Genomic DNA, 20,992 nt, shown 5'->3' on the forward strand with positions numbered 1-20,992 from the left:
CCCACTCACCAGATGTCGGAGGCCTCGCTCACAGGGTTCTGCTGGATGATCTCAGGGGAGACGAACTCAGGGGACCCGTACTGGCTGAACTGCAGCTCTGCTGGGGTGATGTTCTGGGCAAAGCCGAAGTCGCAGATTTTAATGTTTTCCCGGGCAGGATGCACCATCAGGATGTTAGAGGGCTGTTGGGGAGAGTTGGGAGTGGGTGAGAGCCGTGCCCTAAGGGGGTGACTCCTGGGGCTGATGGGCCTGGTGGGGACACCCAGAGGCCCAGGGGCAGGGTGGGGCAGTGGGGAGCACCCGGCGCAGCCATTTGGGGACAGCCTCTGCTCCACCAGAGCCACGCCCCACCTGAAAGGGCTGCCTGGAGGTGGTGAGCTCCCTGTCCCTGGAGGCAAGCAAGTCCTCTCAGTGAGGCTGGGAGTGGTGGGCCTGCCCCACCTGGCCTGCAGGCCCCAGGCTTTGGGGTGCAGGGGTGAGGACATACGAACCTTTATGTCCAGGTGGAGAACGCCATGGCTGTGCAGGTAGTGCAGCCCCTCCACCAGCTGCTGGATGTAGACCTTGACCTGCGGCAAGGGCTGCTGTTCAGGGGGGAGCCCAGCCCCAGCCTCCCTCTGCACTTCAAGCCCAGCCTCCTCCTGGCTTCAGCAGCTGATATGCAAAGCCCTCCTGGGCCCTGTGTGCCCCTAAGCCAGGAGATCCCTCAAAGGTGGGGAGGATAAGATGGACTTGTGAACCTCAGTGGGGGAGGGGCAGGCAGGGCTGGTCCGCTGGCCAGGTGAGGCGGGGTGGCAGGCTGTGTAGAGCCCGACAGGGGGTCAACACGGCCTGGAGGCCCTGGGGAGCCCCAGAGGCCCCTGAGCTAGAGAGAGCTGTGGCTGGGACTGTATCTGCAGGGATCCGATGTCTGAGTGGGGGCTGGGGCAGGGTGCATGGCTGGGGCAGTGGCAGGCGGTGGCCCAGTCACCTCGGCCTCCGTCACCACGCCCTTCCTGAACAAGCGGTCCAGCAGCTCCTCGGACGAGCACCTGGGATCCCATCAAGGAAAAGCAGGCTTGGGAGGCTGAAACCTGCCTGCCCCCAGAAACCCACACTCACAATGAGGCAGCCAGGTCTGTGGGCACATGTGATCTCGGGGCAGCAGGGGGTGATGCTCAGGGTTGAGGAGGGTGGAGCGGGGACCCCTCTGAACCCCAGATGGCACCCAGCCCTGAGGAGAGGGAGGGGCTGCAGGCTGACCCTGGGGACCGAGGCCACTCACTGCAGTGGCACGGTGGGAGGGGGCATCCTGTCCCCTCTGTACAGAGCCCATCCAGCACCCTCTCCCTGCAAAGAGGACACCGACTTTGGGCAGGGGGGCATGTATCCAGCTGACGCCCTGTCAAGAGCACCAGAGGAGACCCCCAAGACAAGGCCACGTGGGTGGCGGGGTGAGCCCCAGAGTAGCAGGGCCAGGCAGCTCCTTTCTCTCTAAGAGGCCATCTACAGAGTGGGAGCGGACCCCCGCCATCCCTGCTGAGGGCATCAGGTCATCAAGGCCAGCTAGCCACCAGTACCCCCGGGGGACTCCAGTCACTGCCCCGTGGAACAGAAGACTCCCCACCCAAATTCCTGGCTGGGTGGCTATCGCCACCACCCAGCCAGGCAGGGGACACCGTGCACATGGCTCCTCTGAGCCCCAGCCTGGCCCTGCCTGCCCCTCCTCAAGCCGTCTCAGGGGCTGAGGGCAGGATACAGCTCCAGGATGAGGATGAGGGTCTTGCGGGTCTCAAACTGGTCCAGCAGCCCCGTGACCAGCGGGTGGCTCAGCGCGGCCAGGATGTCTCGCTCCCTGTATGCCTGGGCCCGAGTTCTGCTCCGTAGGGGGATGAACTTGGCAGCGCAGAAGATCTTGTTTCCTTTGTGCTGCACTCTTTTCACGAAGCCAAACACGCCCCTAGGAAGAAGGGAGTGAGGCGAGCCCAGGTGGCCTGGGGAAAGGAGCCATCTGGCAGTCCAGGGGAAAGGGGGCTGGGTGCTACCTCCCAATCTCCTCCTTGACCTCATAGAAGGAGTGCAGCTTCCTCCGGGGGCTTTGCTTCTCTGAGTCCGGCTCATTGTCCCCTGAGGAGTGGGAAGCGGCTGGTATGGGCAAAGGTGACCAGCGTGATCCCCATAGAACCCAATGCTGTGGTGTTGACGGGAGCTGCTCCGTGGACCCAAGACTATGGAACCACACCCACCCAGGTACCACACCCACCCAGGTACCACCATGGGAAGAGAGGTTGCCCCATGGAGCCAAGACCTGTACCCGGCCAGCCCGGCTGCAGAGCCTGGGGCCCAGGAGGGGTCGACCAACTCACCCCCAAGCACCAACAGCTCTGCCTTGCAGAGCACCTGGCCACCAGCATTTTGGGCCAGGCAGGTGTAAACGCCGGCATCCTTCGAGGCCACATGCCTCAGCACCAGGGAGTATGTGGTGCCTTCTTGCTGTTGGCTAAGCCGGGTGCTGTCCACCAGCTGGATGCTGTCCTGGAGGCACAGGACCGGCAGGGCTGCTATCAGCCCACTCTGGGGGACCCCATCACCCCACCCTTCACTGTGCAGTGCTTCCGACACCTGCTGTGTGTCCAGTCTGGGGGGGATGTGGGGCAAGTGCACGATGTGGACTGTACCCACCTCCCATGGGCCCCCCAGCTCCTGGGGCCATCCCTGAATCTCACCCACCTGGACCCGCACGCCTACCTTGTACCAGGTCACCGAGGGCTGTGGGTCACCCTCAATGATAGCCTCGAATTGGGCCGTTCCGCCTGTCTGTACCTGCACATCCTCGATGGTTACCTGCATGGATGGGGGCCCTGGGAGGGCAGGGAGGGAACCGTGGAGACCACCTCCCCAGCCACACAACCCTGGGTGCCAGCCACAGCCCACCATGCCTGGGTGCCAGCCACAGCCCACCATGCCTGGGTGGTTGGTGAGACCCTAAGATACACTGTAGGCAACTGAACGCCCCCCGCAGCCCAAGCAACAGCACCCCATCCTGACCGCCCAGGCTTCTGACAGTTAGGGGTGCTCCTTCAGTGGAACTACTGCCTCTCCCACTCTGACCTCAGCTGGCCAGGTGATCAGGAGGAGTTGGTGGGGGCCAGTGGAGCTCACTAACTCGGCTGCCGCTCTCAGGGACAGGGTCCTATGGACACCAAGCTCACCGCCACTTGCCTCTCCCCAGTGGAGGGTTCTGGCCCCTCTGAGGGGACATGGTGAGTAGACTGTGGGGGTCCCAGGCTGGGGCAGGGCTGGGACAGGCTGGGTGGCCTTTGCAGATGTGCAAATGCCCCCCAGCCCTGAGCAAGGGACGTGGGGATCACACTCATAACCCGGCTGGGCCCAATCCCGTACGTGCGGTGTGCTTGTCGATGGCCTGGTATGTGTAGGTCCTCTGCGTGGTCTCCGTGACCACGTGGCTGTGGACGTCCCAGAGCAGCTCCCCTGTGCCTGCCCCGGGCCAGGCTGCACCCTCCATCCTGGGGTTAGGAAGTGGGGTGAGGCTCTGCCGGGCCCCCACACGTTCTGAGCAGCCAGGCCTCCAGATGAGATAGTGGATCCCTGCTCACCACTACTCGAAGAGGCTGCAGCAAAGCCTCTCTGGGATGAGATGTACAGACGGGGGCCCAGCTCTTAGTATGGAGGGGGCCCCCCAACACCTCTCATCCCAAGAGTGGCCTCTCCTCCCCGCCCTGCCCTGCCCGGGGTGGCTGCTGGCAAGGAGTGGAGTGAGGGCTGTGAGGCCACCGCAGTAACTCGTGCCCTGCCCTGTCTGCCCTGGGATGTCCCCTGGGGGTTGGCCCCCACTGCAGGACCCAACAGTCTGGGGAGGTTACCGAATGGGCACAGTCCATTCCTGGGCTCTGGCAATGGCTTCCGGCTCCTGCTCTGGGCCTTCGTGGAGGAGGGGCTGTGGCACCCTCGGGGGCACGGCTGCTGGGAGACGAGGGCCTCATAAGATGGAGCCCAGGTGGTACCCGCAGCAGGTCCCCATGTTCCCACGCTAGGCAAGCCCAGGCAGAGCTTTGGGCTCCAGGGGCCCTGGGCCATGGGTGAGATCCTGGCAAGGCCCTGGGCCCCAAACCCAGTCCCCAGCCCACAGCTCAAGCATGTGCAGTTAGCCACCCTGCAGAGCCCAGATGCCAAGCACCCTCCATATCCAGCTTGGCGCCACCAGCCCCGAGGCTCCCCTGCCCACCCGCCAGGCTGACAACTGGATGCAGTGGCCTTTGCCCTCTAGAACACTCCCTGACAGCCAGACAGGACAGGCAGCTCTGTCTCAGCACCGTGCATGCCAGGAGCATTCAACAGTTCCTAGCATGCAAGTAATGGGCAGAATCCAGAGGGCCAGGGCATCACCCCATGGGGCTGCCCAGAGGTCACAGGTAGGGCCCTTGACCCCGTTCCACCCAGCTGCATGGAGAGGACAGGAGAGACGCAGGACAGACTGGGTAGAGGAGTGGGGCTCAGGACAGCCCCGGCTGGCAGCACAGGCAATGCAGGCAGGGCAGGTGGCTGTAGGAGTCGGGTACACGTGAGCTTCAAGCAGGTGGACGAGTGGGACGGGTGCCCGTCACAGGCAGGGCGGGTGGGGTCATGGCCACAGCAGGCCAACCCATGCCCACTCTGCAGAGGCATCGGACAGAGTGAACGAGCGTCAGGCCTGTGAAGGAGCCCGCGATCTGCCCAGGACGGGCCAAGCAGCACCTGGGGCAGGCTTGTCTGCTCAGCCACTGTGGCCCTGGCACACAGCCCATTGGATGTGGTGGGGTGCACTCCACCCACGAGGCAGAGTGAGAGTGAGGGCCAGGGCCAGTCCTCCCAGACCCCCGCCCCAGCCTCGACCTGTCCTTCCCTTGCAGACACCAGCCCTCAATCACTGCAGGGGGAAGGGTGATAGGCCAGAAGAATGAGAAGAGACCACTTCCCAGGGTGACAGGGATGCTGTGCCTCTTCTCCTGGGCCAGGCCCTGCGCCCAGCCAGCCCCGTGATAGGCGCACGGAGCAACACCAAGGTGGGGCTTAGAGGGATGCCCGTTGGCCCTAGGTGGCCCCAGGGTGCCCAGGCAGCTAGAGGGAGGAACCTGAGCTCATTGAAGGCCTGGGGGCTTCCGTGCCTGTTGTGGGAAAGCAGACCCGAGGGGCTGGCCCTCTCATCTCATGGGGGAAGGTGGCCTGCTTGCCCCAAACCCTATGCCCCCTGGCCCTGCGGGAGGCCACAGAAGCAGCACAGGGACTGTGGGACTGTTGGAAACGCTGGTTGGAGCATGCGTTCAGGGAATTAAGCGTGAGACCATGGTGGGGGCCTGTCCCGTGCAGTCCTTGGGGAGGGGCACTGTGCCCTGGAGGTCTCATCCTGCTTGGCTCCAGCCTGACGGCCTTTCTCCAAAGTGATGGGACCAGGTAGGGGTGGCTGGGGAGGGTGCATCAGGGAAGGCCCTGCAAGATTGGGTGGGGTGACCACAGTGGGTAGGCACACAGGACGCAAGGCCGTGATGGTCCTTTGTGTGAAGATAACCAAGGCAGGCTCTGGGCCAAACAAGGAGAAGGAGAAGGGCATGGACCTGAGAAGCCCACACAAGCAGGATGCAGAGGACGCTGGACAGGGCAGGGGAGGAGCCTGGCTGCCATCCTGCCCCAGCTCTGGCCTCGCTCCAGCCCCGTCCTCATGGCTCTCTGGACGCCTGACTCCAGGCCCCCCATCCACCTGTGGTGAGCAGCAGGGCCTGGGATGAGATTCCCCCAACCCAGGCCTCAGTTTCCCCAGATGCACCATCTGTCCCTTTAGGAAAAGGTCCTTGATCGGGGACCTGAGGACTGGGCTGGAGCGAGGCCAGGGCTCGAGCAGGTTGGTGGCCAGGCTCACACCTGTAATCCCAGCACTTTGGGAAGCTGAGGTAGGAGAATGGCTTGAGCCCAGGAGTTTGAGAGCAGCCTGGGCAACACAGCAATACCCCATTTCTACCCAAAAATAAAAAGGCCGGGCATGGTGCCATGCACCTGTAGTCCCAGCTACTTGGGAGGCTGAGGTGAGAGAATCGCTTAAACCCAGGAGGTTGAGGCTGTAGTGAGCTGTGGTCGCATCCCTGCACACTGCACTCCAGCCTAGGTGACAGAGTGAGACCCCGTTCCAAAGACAAAAAAAGAAGAAGCCGTTAAAGTGCTTCATAACAGGAGACCCCCCAACACCTGGGGGAAGGGGCTTAGGTGATCATAACACCTGGGGGAAAGGGCTTGAGTGACCCACAGAGCTGGCTCTTGTAACAGCCAGTTTGGTCTGGTCTGTCTGGGGTACCGGCTGCTTCTGCCCCTCCCTCCTCCACCTCCTCCTCCTCCTCTGTCTTCTTCCCCCTCTACCCCCCTCCTCCTTTCCCTCTTACTTCTCCTCTCTCTCCTCCTCTCCTTTCTCACCCCCTGCTCCCCCTCCTCCCTGTCCACTGAGGAGCACAGGGCACCTGAATTGGCCATCACAGGCCAAGCATGGGAAGCCTCTGGCTCCTAGAACAGATTCAGAGCAGGAGGAATCTTCCAGAACCCATTCTGTGCCAGATTCAGATGGGGAAACTGAGGCCAAGCAAGAGGTAGGCTTTGCCCAGGATCCCCAGTGCATGGAGCCACTGAGATTCCAAATCGGGGTCACTGGGGCCCAGCCAGTTAATGCCCATGGGATGGGCACCCCTCATGTTGCACAGCCAGGGTTGGGGTCAATCCCTGGGGGTCTTTGTGATCAGATCAGCATGCATCTGGGCCTCACCAGGTGCCTCCAAAGTTCCGGTGACTGGGGGCTGGGAGCCAGTTTCCTGGAGTGCAGGTGCCCCCCCGGGGCAGGGGTCGGGGCCAGTGAGGTCCCCTGTGGAGGGGCCTGGCGCCTTGGGGCCCAGCAGTCTCTTCAGGATGGATGTGATCTCCTGGTCTGCTCTCTCCAGGGTGGTGTCTGTAGAAGGGGCAAATGAGTGCACAGGGGGTGAGGCCCAGGGGTCTGGGATAGCTGCAGCCTGTGGAGGGGTCTCCAGGAACCCCGTCCCCCTCCTCAGAGACTGCCTAGGTGGGCCGACACTGGGCTGCTCCCCACCCACTCCCCTCAGGAGGCTGCCTGGAGGTGGAGGCCTGGGACACAGAAAGGAAAAAACCACAGACCCATGCTGCAGGCAGGCACTTCCTCCTCCTAGACCCCCTGCGAGCTCAGGCTCGTCCTCCCTGGGAACCTTCGGGAGAGTGTCGCCACCTCCAGGGAGCAGCCAGGCCTGGATACCCACCCCAGGCCCTGGCTCTGCCACTGATCGCAACCCCCCACCAGGGCTGGCCTCTCCTCAAACCTGGGCACAGCCTGGTGCCAAGGCAAAAACCAGAGGAAGCTTGGGTTCAGTGGGTGTCCAGGTGGCCGTGACCATGGACCCCTCCCTGGGGATGGGCCCTCCCTCCCAGGGCAGCCCCTGCCTGCACCCACCTGTTGGGCGTCTTTCTCTCCTCCACCTGTGACCCAAATCTGCCCTCCCCTCCGCCTGCAACCCTGGCCCCGGCCGCCCCACCTGGCCCCGGCCGCCCCACCTGGCCCCTTGCTGGCTGCAAGAGACTCCTGCAGAGCCCTGCTGGGCACCGTCCCCACTGGCAGCTCCCCCTCAGCAGCCTCCCCGTCCACCTGGCCATCAGCCAGGCACCTCACACTCGGGTCCAGCAGGTCACCTGCCCCAACCCTCCCGCCTTGTTTGTGTCTTCAAGCCCTTGCTGAGGGCCCCTGCTGCATCCCCAGTCGCCAGCCTGGAGAGGAGACCCAGGCTGCTCTCTACACTGCCAGGGCACCCTCCTCTCCACCCTCCTCACTCCGAGGCAGTCAGCAGGACCCCTGGGCCAGCCTCGGGGCTGGGGGGCTTCGGGTTTTCCTCTAATGGTGCTGGGATCGTCCGGCCAGAGACAATGAAGTTGACCCCTGATGCTGAGATCCTGAGCCCGATGGGGTCACCACATCCCCACGTCTGCCATGACAACAGTCCCAGCTGCCCAGGGCTGGGGAAGGCCTGCCTGGCACCCTGCATGCCAGGAAGGAGCACGATTGGCTGTTCTGGCCATGCCATGTGCCTCTGGGAGTGGCCCCTCCATGATGGGAACCAGCTGCCACAGGTCCACTCAGGGACCCCAGGGTGGGCCGGGATTCCACAGGCAGTGGCCTGCCAGGGGACCTCACAGTCAAGGGCAGATGAGGGTAGGGGCTCCCCTGAGGGCTGCAGGTGGAGGGGACCCAGGGCTGCCCAGTGGAGAAGCAAGGAGAATCAGAGAGGTGCGCAAGAAGCTGCTTTATTCTTGCTGAGAGACGGGCTGCTGCCCACACACACACCCTCTGTTCACCCTACAGAGAAGGCCAGGAGGGCCTGCAGAGCTGGAAAGCACCACCCAAGGGTCTCAGTCACCAAGACTGCAGGAGAGGCAAGGCCATGCCAGGCCTGGCAGCTGTGGCTGGGGCCAGGAGGGATGGACCAGGCCCATGTGGGAACAGGACAGATGCCCAAGGCCACATCCTTCATCTACAGTCCCGAGGCTCCTGACATGCTGACAGGAAACAGCCCAGAGCTGAGGTCTTTGAGCTGGTCATTCCAACATTGCAAGCACCACCCAGTCCTCCTGGCTGAAGTTGAGTGAGGTAAGAAGGACCCATGGCCAGGGACAGGGAGGCCTTCAGGAGGCTCCCAGGGGCTGCTGCTGAGGCCGGGCAGCGTTCTAGGCCTCAAGGACACTCCTTTCTCCCTGCTGCCCCAAGCCACCACAGCAGCAGCATCAGGGCTGTGCCGCCTCATCCCCATCCCTGTCTGGGCAGATGTGAAGGGTGACCGTCTCCCCCACTGTCCCAAAGTTGACGGTCTGGGTGGAAAGCTCTGTGGTGAAGCTGCTCTGGCCACTGTCCGCAGAACGCCGGATGCGGGTGCAGAAAGACTGCGTCCAGGGAGCACTGCCCACAGGCCGAGCCGGGGCCTCCCGCAAGAGGAAGGAGGTGCCCTCAAGGCTACGGACCTGGGGTCCCAGTGGCGATGCCCCATGGGGCTCAGGCCTAAAGAGGCCGAGAGGGCCTCGGGGACCCAGTGCATGCCCCACGCTAAGCAGCACAGGCTGCCCCACCGTGGGCTCCCTGATCTCTCTCTGGATCACCGAGACCTCGCAGGGAGGGTCATCAGGGGCGCCGGGCCCAGGGCCACCACAGCGGAAGGTCTCCCCTTCCCCAGGCACGTAATCTTCCAGGTCAGCCAGTGTCAGCATGCGGCCGTTGTGCGTGAGGATCTTGGGGTCACGATCCCCAAGGCTGTGTGTGTCCTGGGACTCCTCCGTCATGAAGGCGTCTCCGTCTTCCCCCTCTTCCTCTCCCGCCTCCTCCACAGTGCACTCCTCCTCCAGGGTGACACCGGTCTCCCCCAGCTCCAGGCTGCCCATGCCAGAAGCAGCCCGGTCCACACTGCCTCTGGCATCCACACGGAAGACAAGGGGCTCTCTGACGCTGACCATGGCTGTGCCCTGGGCCCAGGCCTCCTGGGCCAGCAGCTTGTTGTTGGAGTTGTTGGAATTGGGGTCCCCTCCGGGGGTCGCACCGGACAGCGTGAAGAGATGCCCCGATGAGCTCCTGGGCACCTCTGTGGTGGGTGACACACCCTGCGGGCCCATCTTCTTCACCCGGACTTCAATGGTCTCCTCCACCTCCACCCACTTGGGCTGGGGCCCCGAGAGTCCGGGCAGAGCTGGAGAGTGGGCCTCGGCCTCCGTCACATACAGCGTGGGCACCACGGGCTTCTGGCCTGGTTCTGCCTCGGGCCTGCGGGGCTGGCCAGCCCCTGGCAGGTACAGCAGGTTGGGGGCCAGTAGGCCTGGCCTCAGCGGGCTGGCAGAGCCGCGGGAAGGTGAGCGGGAGGGGGACTTGCTGGGGGACCGTCGTTGGCCACGTGGGCTCTTCACCACAGTAGTGATGGTCTCTTCTCTGGGGGAGGGAGGAGAGGGCCCGAGAAAAGATGGGCACAGAGCCCAGGATGGCCAGGGCAGCGTGAGAGCTCAGGTTATTGTACCAGCAAGCGAGCGGTGAGACTGCACAAAGAACTCTTACACATGCATGTGAGCCCAACCTGCAGAGTCCCCCACCCCCTGCCACAGAACCAAAGAAACAAAGCACAAGGTCCCATGTGGCCAACCTTAGTCTCTGGTGTGCAGATCTGAAAACACGAGGTGAGGTACGTGGGGAGGCCCATGCCGCACTGCATAGGCAAGCACCTCCAAAAACTGGGTCACATCCTGATTGCAGTGGCCCCGGTGCCAGTCTCCCCTCCAGGTCCATCCCACCAGCAGGCTTTGTGCTTTGTATCATGGGGGATGGTGCGTGGCCAACTCTCAGAGGGCAGGGCCTGCACACCCTGAAAATCTTCAGCCAGGGACGGGCTGGACAGCTTATGCCGCGGGGGTGGGGTGGGGGCCGAGCTCAGACCTGTTCTCCTGGCCTTTGGGTCTGAAAGTGTGAGGCCCAGAAAGGCTTTAGGCAGGCCAAGGGAGAAACCTGGCTGGATACGTGGCCCCAGACTTGGCTTGGCCATGATGAGCCATGTGACGTCATTGACAAGCCCCTCCTCCTGCCTGGCTCCATCTCCCAAAATGGGATTGGGGAGGAGTGACGGAGGCAGAATGCAAGGTCTGCTGTATGTGGCTGTGCATGGGGCACTGGCCGGGAACTTTGCAAGCTCTCTTGTCTGACTCTGCAGTAACCTGGGAGAGGGTCTGATCCCACTTTATAGGGGACAGAGAGGGCCAAAGAGGCTCAAAATCTGCCTGGGGCCAAGAGGGAGAAGCACAGCAGTCAGCTCAGGTCCTCCTCTGGTGCCCGGTGCCCCTGACCTTGCTGAGCACTGACAGCAAACTGAGTTAACAGGTAGGGAAGCAGAACGTGCTGAGTAACACACAACACATACCAGTTCCCTGCCTGTTACTCATTTTGCCCTCAGCCCTGCACTTCCCCCAGGCTCAAGACAAGGGATGTGGCATGTATGAGGTGACAAAGTTGTCACCAAGTGAGCTACTGCCAGCTGTCTGCTTTGTCCAAGGTACTGTCTCTCTCTCTCTTTTAGTTTTGCTTTCGTCTAACTCAGGGTTCCATCTGGAAGCAGTTGCTCCCAGGGATGAGCCCAGAGATGTGTGGCCACCCCTTGGGGTGCACAGCAATGACAGGTCCTGCCTCCTCCAACCCTCAGCTATTAAGGAGGGAGTGACATATTCCACTTAACCAATGGGGAAGCTGAGGCTCAGAGATGTGGCCCACTTGTGCCCACAGGCCTGATTTCCTGCCTCACACCCAGGCTCTAGGGCAGTAGGCTTGTTGCTGAGAGCCTAGGCCTGAACCCATCTGCTCACCTCATGTTGCCTGATCCCATCTGCTCACCTCATGTTGCCTGATCTGCTGATGCAGGGTGGTAAGTTGAGTGCATCCCAACAGGTGGATGGGGACTCCTAAATATCCCCCAAATGCTGGACTCACTGCCACCCCCACAAGGACACATGGGCATCCTGTACTGAGACTGCACGCACAGCATATGGGGTCTGTCGCCAAGCCCTGTTTCCTTCTCAGGTCTACCCCCTCCCCAGTGCCTCTCCCTGTGTGGTCCACCCTTGGGTTCAGCGCTATGCCTATGCAGTTGGCTCCCTCCATTCCTCAAGCTGAGTGGGTAAATTATTCTTTGCAGAGTGAGGGTTGCCACCTTCCTAAGCCTGGAACAGACTGGACTTGTATGCTTGTAAATCACCTGGTCCTCCCTTCCTTAGGCATGAGTCACCTCTGAAGCTTTGCCAGTGGGGCATTCTGGCTCCATCTCTGCTCCTCCATTTTCTTACCCATAAAATGTAGATAATAATAGTGCTCCCAAAGGAACAAAATGTAGACCTAATCTATGTGAGGCTCTGGCACCGTTGCATACCTCCAGGAGTGGGGTGCTCACCAGCACCCAGGCAGCCCCATCTATTGTGGGGTGGCATCATAGGAGCAACTTGCTTTAGGGGAGGAGGGAGAAAGCCAAGGAAGGGTTAACCCAGGATCTCAACAAATGTCTGGCAATGGGATTTTCCCATAATATGGCCAACTGAAGGCCCCTTGAGAACTAAGAGTTTTCCCATCCTGGAGCTTCTCAGCCATCTGGCCTTAGGAAACCACAGTCTTTCTTGCCTCCTGGCTTTTGCAAGCTCTTCCATCACTCCCGCCTGCACACACCTTCTATTGGAAGTCCTCTCAGATTATTCGGGTCAAAACCAACCCTACGTTTATGGGTTCACCCAGTTCTGGTCCTCTTGTGTTACCTCATCAGCAGCAGCATGTGTGATTTTCCTAAATCCTTGAGGCACTGAAGGATGAAGAAAGGGACGGTGGGCGTGGCACTGGGGAACTGGAATATCCACTGACTTCCAGTCATTAGCCACCCAGAGCTAACCTCCTCTCTTCCCTGAACTTCAGTTTCCCCATCTTCCAAATGTGAAAATCGGGCTTGGGGACCTCTAAAGGCCCTAAGGCTGTGCTGTCCACTATGAGTGCACTATGTAAATTAAATTCAAATGAAAAAAATTAAAATTTAAAATTTGTCCTTCAATCACACTGGACAACATTCCAGATGCTTCAACAGACGCAAGTGGCTAGTGGCTACTGTGGTGGGCAGGGGAGATATAGACATTTCTTTTTGTTTTTTTCGAGACAGAGCTTGCTCTATTACCCAGGCTGGAGTGCAGTGGCATAATCCTGGCTCACTGCAACCTCTGCCTCCCGGGTTCAAGCAATTCTCCTGCCTCAGCCTCCGGAGTGGCTGGGATTACAGGGGCCCGCCACCACACCTGGCTGATTTTTGTGTTTTTAGTAGAGATGGGGTTTCACCATGTTGGCCAGGCTGGTCTCGAACTCCTGACCTCAGGTGATCTACCCGCCTTGGCCTCCCAAAGTGCTGGGATTACAGGCCTGCGCCACTGCGCCTGGCCAATATAGAACATTTCTATTACCACAGAAAGTTCTGTTGGACAACACTGTCGTAAATCCCAGGGTGCTGAGGATTAGAATTCTGTCTCTGGCCCACTGAGGAAAGCAGCTCTCAGGCCTAGCTCCTGATGAACCCCTGGATGAACCACTGTGAAGTGTGTGGAATAAGTCTACTCTGCTGAAACAGTGGGACCACGGAGTGTACTGAGGCCCTGGAAGAGAGAGCTGTGAAGTGTGGAAGTAATCGAGGCCCCAGGAGAAGGTGCCTATGCAACATAACTGCAAGTACCTGTAAGGTGCTGGCAGTCAGAGGGTGCATGTTACGTGAGCAGACAGGCAGCAAGCAGGTGGCTGGGCCACACAGGCATGATGCAGGCAGGTCAGTGGCATGCAGGAGGCACTGCAGTCAGAAGGAAGGTTAGGAACACGCCTGCACTTACATGATGACGGTTTTCTTGGGGACTTTAGTCTCTTGCTCAGTGACTACAAAGAAAACAGTCGGAATAGCGAGGGTTACAGACCAGCCAGTGCTGGGGGCTGAGCTATCTGAGTGGCACAGCATTGTAGTCACCTGCTAAGCTGCCCCTGGGCAGGCTGTCTACTCAGAGCCCCAGTTCCTGGGCATCTGACGTGGAGGTGACGATGCCTGTCCTGAGTGGCTGCGAAATGAGGGCTGAGGACAATGCGTCCGCTCATGAAGGCAGGACCCACTGTCCCTCTCGACAGTCTTGCAGGGGCTGGGGGTGGGGAGAATGAGGACCCTACCTATGCTCCCTGCACAGAAGTCCCAGCTTCTCCTTCAACCCATGTGCCGAGGGAGCCCCGTGAATTTGTCAGACCTACAATCCCACTTCTCAGACACAGAAACCAAGTCCTAGAAGGGAATAAATGGCCTGTGGCTGCACAGGGAGCCAGCGGCCACACTGAGGCTGAGGCAGCTGGGGACTCTGTTACAAAAAATCCTCAGGAGAGAGGGACTCTGGAGTCCTGAAAGTGGCACAACTGAGCTTTGTGGCACAAAGCCACAGAAGTCCTACCAAGAACAGCCTCAGCGGATGCCTGGGCAGGGTGCTGAGCTCCGAGTGAGCGTCAGCCCAAATCTCCCTATAGGAGCATCCTCAGTCCACACACTCCATGGTCTCTCCTGGTTTTCCTAGCTGCCTCCCTCCCCAGAACCAGCAGGATAGGGCCTGTGGTTCCGGCGATCAGATAGGACGCATCTGGGATCAGGCAGCTCCTCCTTCCAGTCACCTCAAGGACTCCTCTCCTGCAGCTCCCGGGCAGAATCATCAGGGCACAAAGATGGCCCCTCCCAGCCCTAGCCAGCTGGCCAGCGGGCAGTCCACAGGCCGCCAGCACCTTCACAACTCAGTGACCCTCCCCAGCACCCTGAGGGAAAAAAACGAGCAGGAGGCCCAGAAGTCAAGTGACGTGGCCTGGGGCACATGGCCTCACAGCTCTGGGTCAGGGGGTGGGACACCATCTGCTTTGCTAGACTGCCATGTGGAGAAAGGCTTTACACCTGTCTCAGATGAGGAGCACGTGAATTTCAGGGACTACCTGTGTCTATATGTGCACTTGGGAGCCACACGTACTGTGCATTTCTGTGCACACACATGTGCAAGTGTGTGTATGTGCACAGATGTATGTGCATGCATACGTGTGTGCATGCACGTGTATACATATGTGTAGGTGTGTATTTCACAGGCTCCCCCTGGAGAGAGGAGAGCCCATGTGAGGAGAGAATGAGATCCAACCAAAAGGCTCTGTGTGTTTAGACAAAGCTGACCCCAGGGAAAGCCAATGTGTCCACTACCTGCAGGCCAGTGATGGGAACTGCACAGAGTGATGGGAAAACCCGGGGCCTCCCCACTCATCCTCCCTGCACTTGGGGCTGACAGCCAGGCACCTCTGGGCCCATACACTCTCTGGCACCTTCATTCATGGACCTGAACTGTCCCCTGATCGGCTGTGGGCCAGAGTGAGTATTTGCAACTACAGGAGGGGTGCAGCCGTGCGTAGCATGATTCACAAGTGAGGGGGCAGCGCCCACCCCGCAGAGGCCTGCCAGGGCCTGTTCGGGCTGCAGAGCTGCTGGGTTAAAGATGAAGCAGCAGGATAGGAGTTAGAAGCAGGGAGGCGTTGGCTGCAGCTCCAGGCTCTTCAAGGACCTGCGTTCTCACCTCGCTGAGGCGCTGACACCCTGTCCAGCACTGGTGTCCTCTCTCCCCTGCCACCCCCTCCTCCAGACCCAGAGAGAGACTTGTTGTGACAGCCAAGTGAACGACTGTGGAGGACGCTCCTGTCACCAGCAAGAGGCAGCCCTGGGCGTCCCAGCTGGGCACCTCCCTGGCCATGAGACACAAGACTCGTGGGAGGCTGAGGTGCTGGCGGCTCCAGAAGCAGTTCTGTGTGGTGCTGTGGCCACCAGTTGTGGGGCTGACGGAGGTCACGGGGCCCCCAGAGACACATCAGACATGGGGCACTCACAGTCGGGGGCTGGCCAGTGCCAGTGGCACCGTGTGGGCTGAGGAACAAGGACCTCTGCCCAGCAAGGGAGGGGTCTCCCTGAGGGTCACAGAGGGCATCAAAGATGGCCCAGCTCCGTGGGGTCCAGATGGGCAACTGGCTTTCAGACACTGGGCACTGGGAGAAACAGTTGAGGTGGGGTTGCAGGAGCCAATGTTTAAGACTTGGAGAACACGTATTCCAACCAATCCCACAGTGGCAGCTGCAGCTCTGCCAGGTGTTGGACCAGCTTCCACTTGCATGTCCCCAGGGATGGAAGGCTCAAAACCTGTCCAGAAGGGCAGCTCCAACTGGGAGCCCAAGACGGATGCCCGATAACCCTCTTCCCACCCTGGCTGCCTCTGCCCTGAACAAAGCATCCGGGAGCCTGGAGGAATGAAGTGATGTGCCCACCTCTCCCTCCACCCCTCACCTTTCATCCCTAGTGAAGTCATTCTGCAGCCCAAGGCCCTCCCAGGACCCCAGGAGCAGCCCCAGACCAGGCCAGGTATCTCCACAGCCAGACCTACCCTGAATAGAGGGGCCAGGCCCCTGACACTTGCCCCTTCTCCTGGGAGCCAAGCTGGGGCCCAGCGGCCTGGCCCTCTGCAGAGACGTCCTTCCTACTGTTCCTGCTGCAACCTCCCCACTGCCTTCTGCCCACCGCCTCCTGTCTGCCACCAGCAAGCTGCCCTGGGTGTAGGCCTGGCCTCTGTGCACAGGCTTCCCTCTCCGGAACGCAGCAGGGCTTTGGGAACCCCGCCCACCCAGAGTGGCCTCTCCAGCCTCCACCCAGGCTCTGGGCTCAGGGGTTACCCTCTACCAGCCCACACAGGTGCTGCCTCCAGCTGGGGACTGGGACCTGTGCCTGGCCCGCAGCAGCCTCCTTGTCTCCCATCTGTGGCTCTCCCTGCCCCACGATGCCAGCCCAGCCCCTCCTCCAAGGTCCTCCAGGCAGCAGACCCTGACTGGGAAGGGTGACAGTCTTGTCCTCCTGGACATGGCCAGGCCTGTGAGGGTCCAGCCTGAGTCTGGGCCATGGGGAGCCACCTTGGTGGCGAGGACAGGGGTGGGACTTACCTTCCACTGCAGCTGCGAGCTGCTCCCTGTGGTACTGCTCCCGGGCCTGCAGCGTGGGGCTCTGCATGTGCAGCTCCGCAGTAGCCCGCGCGGAGCCCAGCCGGTTCACCAGCTGCAAGGACGGCAGGGCCGGCTCAGAGCCCAAGGCTCCCCATGGGTAGGGCCCTCTCCCTGTGGCCATGTCGGGAGCATGGGCAGCCCCCATCCTGGTGTTTCTCCCACAAGGGGAAGGGCCCCAGCCCCGCCACAGCATCCCTGGGGGACCCACACGGCCTTAGGGCCCCCTGCAAGTGATGAGGATGCTCTCCGTCTGCCCTGTCCACGTGCGGCTCTGAGCATGGGACATGGGGCCAGAGCAGCCAGGGAACTGAATCTTTAACTGAACTTAACTTCATTTTATGTATTTTTTAAAGCTGGGTCTCGCTCTGTGACCCAGGCTGGAATGCAATGGCACGATCTCAGCTCACTGCAGCCTTCACCTCCTGGGCTCAAGGGATCCTCCCACCTCAATCTTCCGAGCAGTTGGGACCACAAGTGTGCACCACTGTGCCTGGCTAATGTTTTAGCTTTTTTTTTTTTTTTCCCCCAGAGACAGGGTTTCAATGTGTTGCCCAGGCTGGTCTCAAACTCCTGGGCTCAAGCGATTTTCCTGCCTTGGCTTCCCAAATTGTTGAGATTACTGGTGTGAGCCACAGCACCTAGCTTTGGATTTAACTTTAGTTGATTTAAATTTAAATTTAAATCCCCATGTGTAGCTAGTGATGGTATTAGACAGTGCAAATGAAGAGCTCACTTGGGTCTCTGGCTTCCCCAGCCACAGTGGTGTGGGGCAGGCTCCCCACAGGCTCACAGCAGCAGCCACACGGTGGGAGGTGGTGGCCGGACAAGTGCCCCTGGAGGAGCTGGACAGAGGCCAGCACCTGGAGCCTGGGGCACCCACAGTTAGCACACAGCCACAACGACCACCACGACCACTGCAGGCTTTGAAGGACCAGAGGACTGGGACTGGGCCCCACCCTGAGGAGCCCTTGCCCCAGCCCTGCAGACACAGTGGCTGGAGCAGAAGGCAGCTCTGTCCACCTGTAGGCTGTACATCTCCACAGGTAAAAGGTACCTGAGCAGGGCCAGGCTACACTAGATGACTGACACTCCATTTGACATGAATGACAAAATTCATGAGGCCATACCGGGCCCCCCAAAGGCAAAAGCCAAGCGGCATCCTTGAAATGGCCAGGGAAGCCAAGGAAGGCGTCTAGATTGACATGGGAGCAGAGAATAAGGCCAGGGCATGGGGCGGTGGTGTGGCCAGAGATGACAGTGACAGTGGCATCGTGGCCCCCTGCCTGTGGTGGGGGGGTGACAGTGGCCTGGTGGCCCCCGGCCTGTGATGGGGGGGTGACAGTGGCATGGTGGCCTCTGGCCTGTCATCAAGGGTGCAGCAGTGGGTATGGTGTCCCCTGGCCTCTGCCGAGAGCCCCCCACCTTGAGGACAGGGCCTGGGCTCTTAAGCCCCTCCACGATCAGACCCCAGAGGACGGCCGGCAAGGATGGCCTGGGCCCCGAGGCCGGTCCCCACTCCTGCACCCCTCACCTCACACTCGTAGAGCCCCAGGTCCTCCTCGCCGGCCGCCCGGATCACCAGCACTAGCAGGCCGCTGCGAGGCTCACTCAGTGTCTGGAACTTGCTGCCAGGGGTCAGCAGGGCCCCGTCCTTGAACCACCTGGAATCCACCCAGAGGGCACGTGAGGCAGGACTCGGGCCATGCTCTATCCCACCGGCGACATCCTCCTATGTCCTACATCAGGGCCACGCCCGGCTGTGCTACCTGTGCTCACGACCCGGCTGCCCTGCCCTCAGACCCCAGGGGTCCTCAGGGAGCCCCCCCTTCCAGAAGCCAAGACACAGCCTGGCCGTGTCCTCCCAGCTGGGCAGGGCCGCACATCCAGAATGAACCAGAGCCCCACGAAGCCCATGCTCAGCTGACAGCCAGTGGCCATGTCTAGCCCACCCTGACACGGGAACACATGGCCCGTGCCCCATGCTCCAGGTGGGAGCCGACCCCCTCAGGCCCCATCCCCAGGCAGGCCTGGGCCCCACCTGATCTGCGGGTACGGGGCGCCTTCGATGGTGCAGGTGAACTGGGCGTCCTCTCCCTCCACAAAGGGCGAGGCCCGGACCTTATTCACGAACCGTGGTGGGACTGTGGGGTTGTGGAGGGAAGAGACAGACAGAGACAGATAGAAACATTAGAGACAGAGACAGAGAGACACAGACAGACACAGAGACAGAGATAGAGACAGAGACAGAAAGACTTAACAAAGAAAGAGACACAGACAGAAAGATAGACATGGAGAAACAGAGAGACAGAGATAAAGATACAGAGATGGAGAGACAGAGAGAAATATAGAGATAGAGACAGAGAGAAATAGAGATAGAGAGATAGAGACAAAGAGACAGAGACAAAGAGACAGAGATGGAAAAACAGAGACAGAAAGAGACAGAGAAAGAGAAATTGAGACAGAGATAGAGACAGAAAGAGACAGAGACATAGACATGGAGACAGAGATAAAGAAACAGAGACAGAGAGACAGAGATGGAGAAACAGGGAGACAGAAAGATAGAGAGACAGAGAGACACATAGAGATGGACAAACAGAGACGGAAGGACAGAGACAGAAAAAGACATACAGAGACAGGGTGACAGAGACAGAGATCAAAGGACAAAGACAGAGATAGAGACGTACAGACAGGGAGAGACAAAGACAGAAAGAGATAGATACAGTGCATCAGACACAGAGACATACAGAGAGACAGAGAGATGCCATGATGGAGCTGAGGGTGATGCCAGGGAAGGGGCTGCAGAGTCCCCACCCCTCCCAGTGCCCTCTATGAGCCCCCAGTGATCCCCTCAGAACATGGTCGGATGTCCACCCCACTGTCCCACCACCCCACCGCAGCTGGGCCTGCCATGGTGGGAGGGTCAGGGCGACTCCTCCCCCAGGAAGGTCTCCGGGCTAACCTTGCACCAGGATCTTGCCCAGGGTACTGCAGTTGCCAGCGGCGCTGGCCGCGAAGCACATGTACTGGCCAGAGTCCACACCGGTCAGGCTGTCCAGGATGAGGGCACACGAGCCATCGGGGTCTTCAATGAGGATGTGGTGGGGGTCCACCTGCACTGGTTTCCCATCTGGAAAGGACGAGCGGGGGCCATCACCCAGGTGGGGACCCAAGGGCTCACCCCATCAGCGGGAAGAAGCTGGGCCTGGCCTGGGGGCTGCAGTCATGGTCAGGGAGGGAACGGAGGGGCCACACTTGTAGCACAAGGGCCAGGCACAGGCTCCCTGCCAGGTCCAGCTGCCAGGCTGACCTGCAACCCTGGAGGGAGAAGCTGACACGAGCTCCCCTTCTCTCTGTGTCTCTGCCTCTCTATCTCCATCTTTCTTTGTCTCTCTGTCTCGGACTCAACTTCTTTCTTTGTCTCTATCTCTGTGTCTGTTTCTATTTTCTGTCTCTATCTCTCTGTCTCCTTGTTGTCTCTGCCTTTGTATCTCTGTCTGTGACTCCATGTCTCTGTCTTTGTCTGTTTTTCTGTCTGTGCCTTTTGCACCTTTCTGTCTCTGTGTTTGTCTCTGTCTCTCTGTCTCTCACTATCTGTCTCCTTCTCTGTTCACTTTTGATGCTAGCTAGAGGCAGGGGGCAGGCCAAGGGACCTGAGCCCCACAGAGGACATCCTCTGTGGGCAGCTGAGTCCTTGGTCACCCCAGCTCTCAGCAGTCCTGCGATGCTCTGAGGACCTCTAATGCACTGACTGCACCCCAGCTCACAGCACCTTGATCCCCTCTTCACCCCTGCCTACCCAGCCTAGGGCCTGCAGCCCCTTCTCAAAATCACTGCCCACAGCCCTCCATGCCTTCCTTCTCTCCCTGAACCTGCCCCTGCAGAGGACACAGCAGCCCAAAGTCTCACCCCCAACTCCACTCTCCTCTCCCAGGCCACATCCTCGTGCCTCCAAATGCACGGCTTTCTAATACAAATATCTGAAGACTGAAGAATGTGAAGTAAATCACCCTGGTATGAACACACAACTGACTACACCTCTCCGGCCAAGGCATGCTTCCTTCCCGGGTGAGGGATGGGAAGGCACGGCCTCTCACTGTGGAGAACTCCTTCCCACATAATGTCTAAATACATAAAAAGGCATCAATTCACATTCCAATAGTACTGGGTGTGCCCCACAGATTGCTTAAAATCACAAAGGTCACAACCAGCACTGACTTATGATTTGTATAGAACTATAAGATATATGTACATTATACACACACATACACACACACACATATACACATATATATTTGTAGAGATGGAGTGTTGCTCTGTTGCCCAGGCTGGAGTGCAGTGGGGCAATCA

General features: G+C 60.0%; 1 protein-coding gene and 1 long non-coding RNA gene across 3 annotated transcripts in view; one reads left to right on the forward strand and one right to left on the reverse strand.

The window, feature by feature from the left end:
- Positions 1-20,992, reverse strand: part of OBSCN (obscurin, cytoskeletal calmodulin and titin-interacting RhoGEF) — a 173,910-nt gene that overhangs the window by 9,924 nt on the left and 142,994 nt on the right. For both annotated transcript variants that reach the window (XM_063671646.1, XM_054467038.2), the window contains exons 87-100: positions 19,605-19,772; positions 18,684-18,786; positions 18,177-18,306; positions 16,586-16,697; positions 6,782-6,961; positions 3,864-3,960; positions 3,382-3,506; positions 2,728-2,840; positions 2,346-2,514; positions 2,025-2,106; positions 1,739-1,939; positions 971-1,031; positions 492-569; positions 10-182 (exon numbers count right to left, since the gene is read on the reverse strand). In XM_063671646.1, the coding sequence (XP_063527716.1) occupies positions 10-182; positions 492-569; positions 971-1,031; positions 1,739-1,939; positions 2,025-2,106; positions 2,346-2,514; positions 2,728-2,840; positions 3,382-3,506; positions 3,864-3,960; positions 6,782-6,961; positions 16,586-16,697; positions 18,177-18,306; positions 18,684-18,786; positions 19,605-19,772 (1,792 nt within the window). The remainder of the gene's footprint in view (positions 1-9; positions 183-491; positions 570-970; positions 1,032-1,738; positions 1,940-2,024; positions 2,107-2,345; positions 2,515-2,727; positions 2,841-3,381; positions 3,507-3,863; positions 3,961-6,781; positions 6,962-16,585; positions 16,698-18,176; positions 18,307-18,683; positions 18,787-19,604; positions 19,773-20,992) is intronic.
- On the forward strand, positions 178-8,505 carry LOC134740301 (uncharacterized). The gene is made up of 3 exons (XR_010127673.1): positions 178-1,115; positions 2,052-6,608; positions 8,378-8,505. It is a non-coding gene; the product is annotated as an uncharacterized LOC134740301 (long non-coding RNA).

This window comes from Pongo pygmaeus, chromosome 1 (genome assembly GCF_028885625.2).
Source record: "Pongo pygmaeus isolate AG05252 chromosome 1, NHGRI_mPonPyg2-v2.0_pri, whole genome shotgun sequence".
In the NCBI taxonomy this organism is placed as follows: domain Eukaryota; kingdom Metazoa; phylum Chordata; class Mammalia; order Primates; family Hominidae; genus Pongo; species Pongo pygmaeus.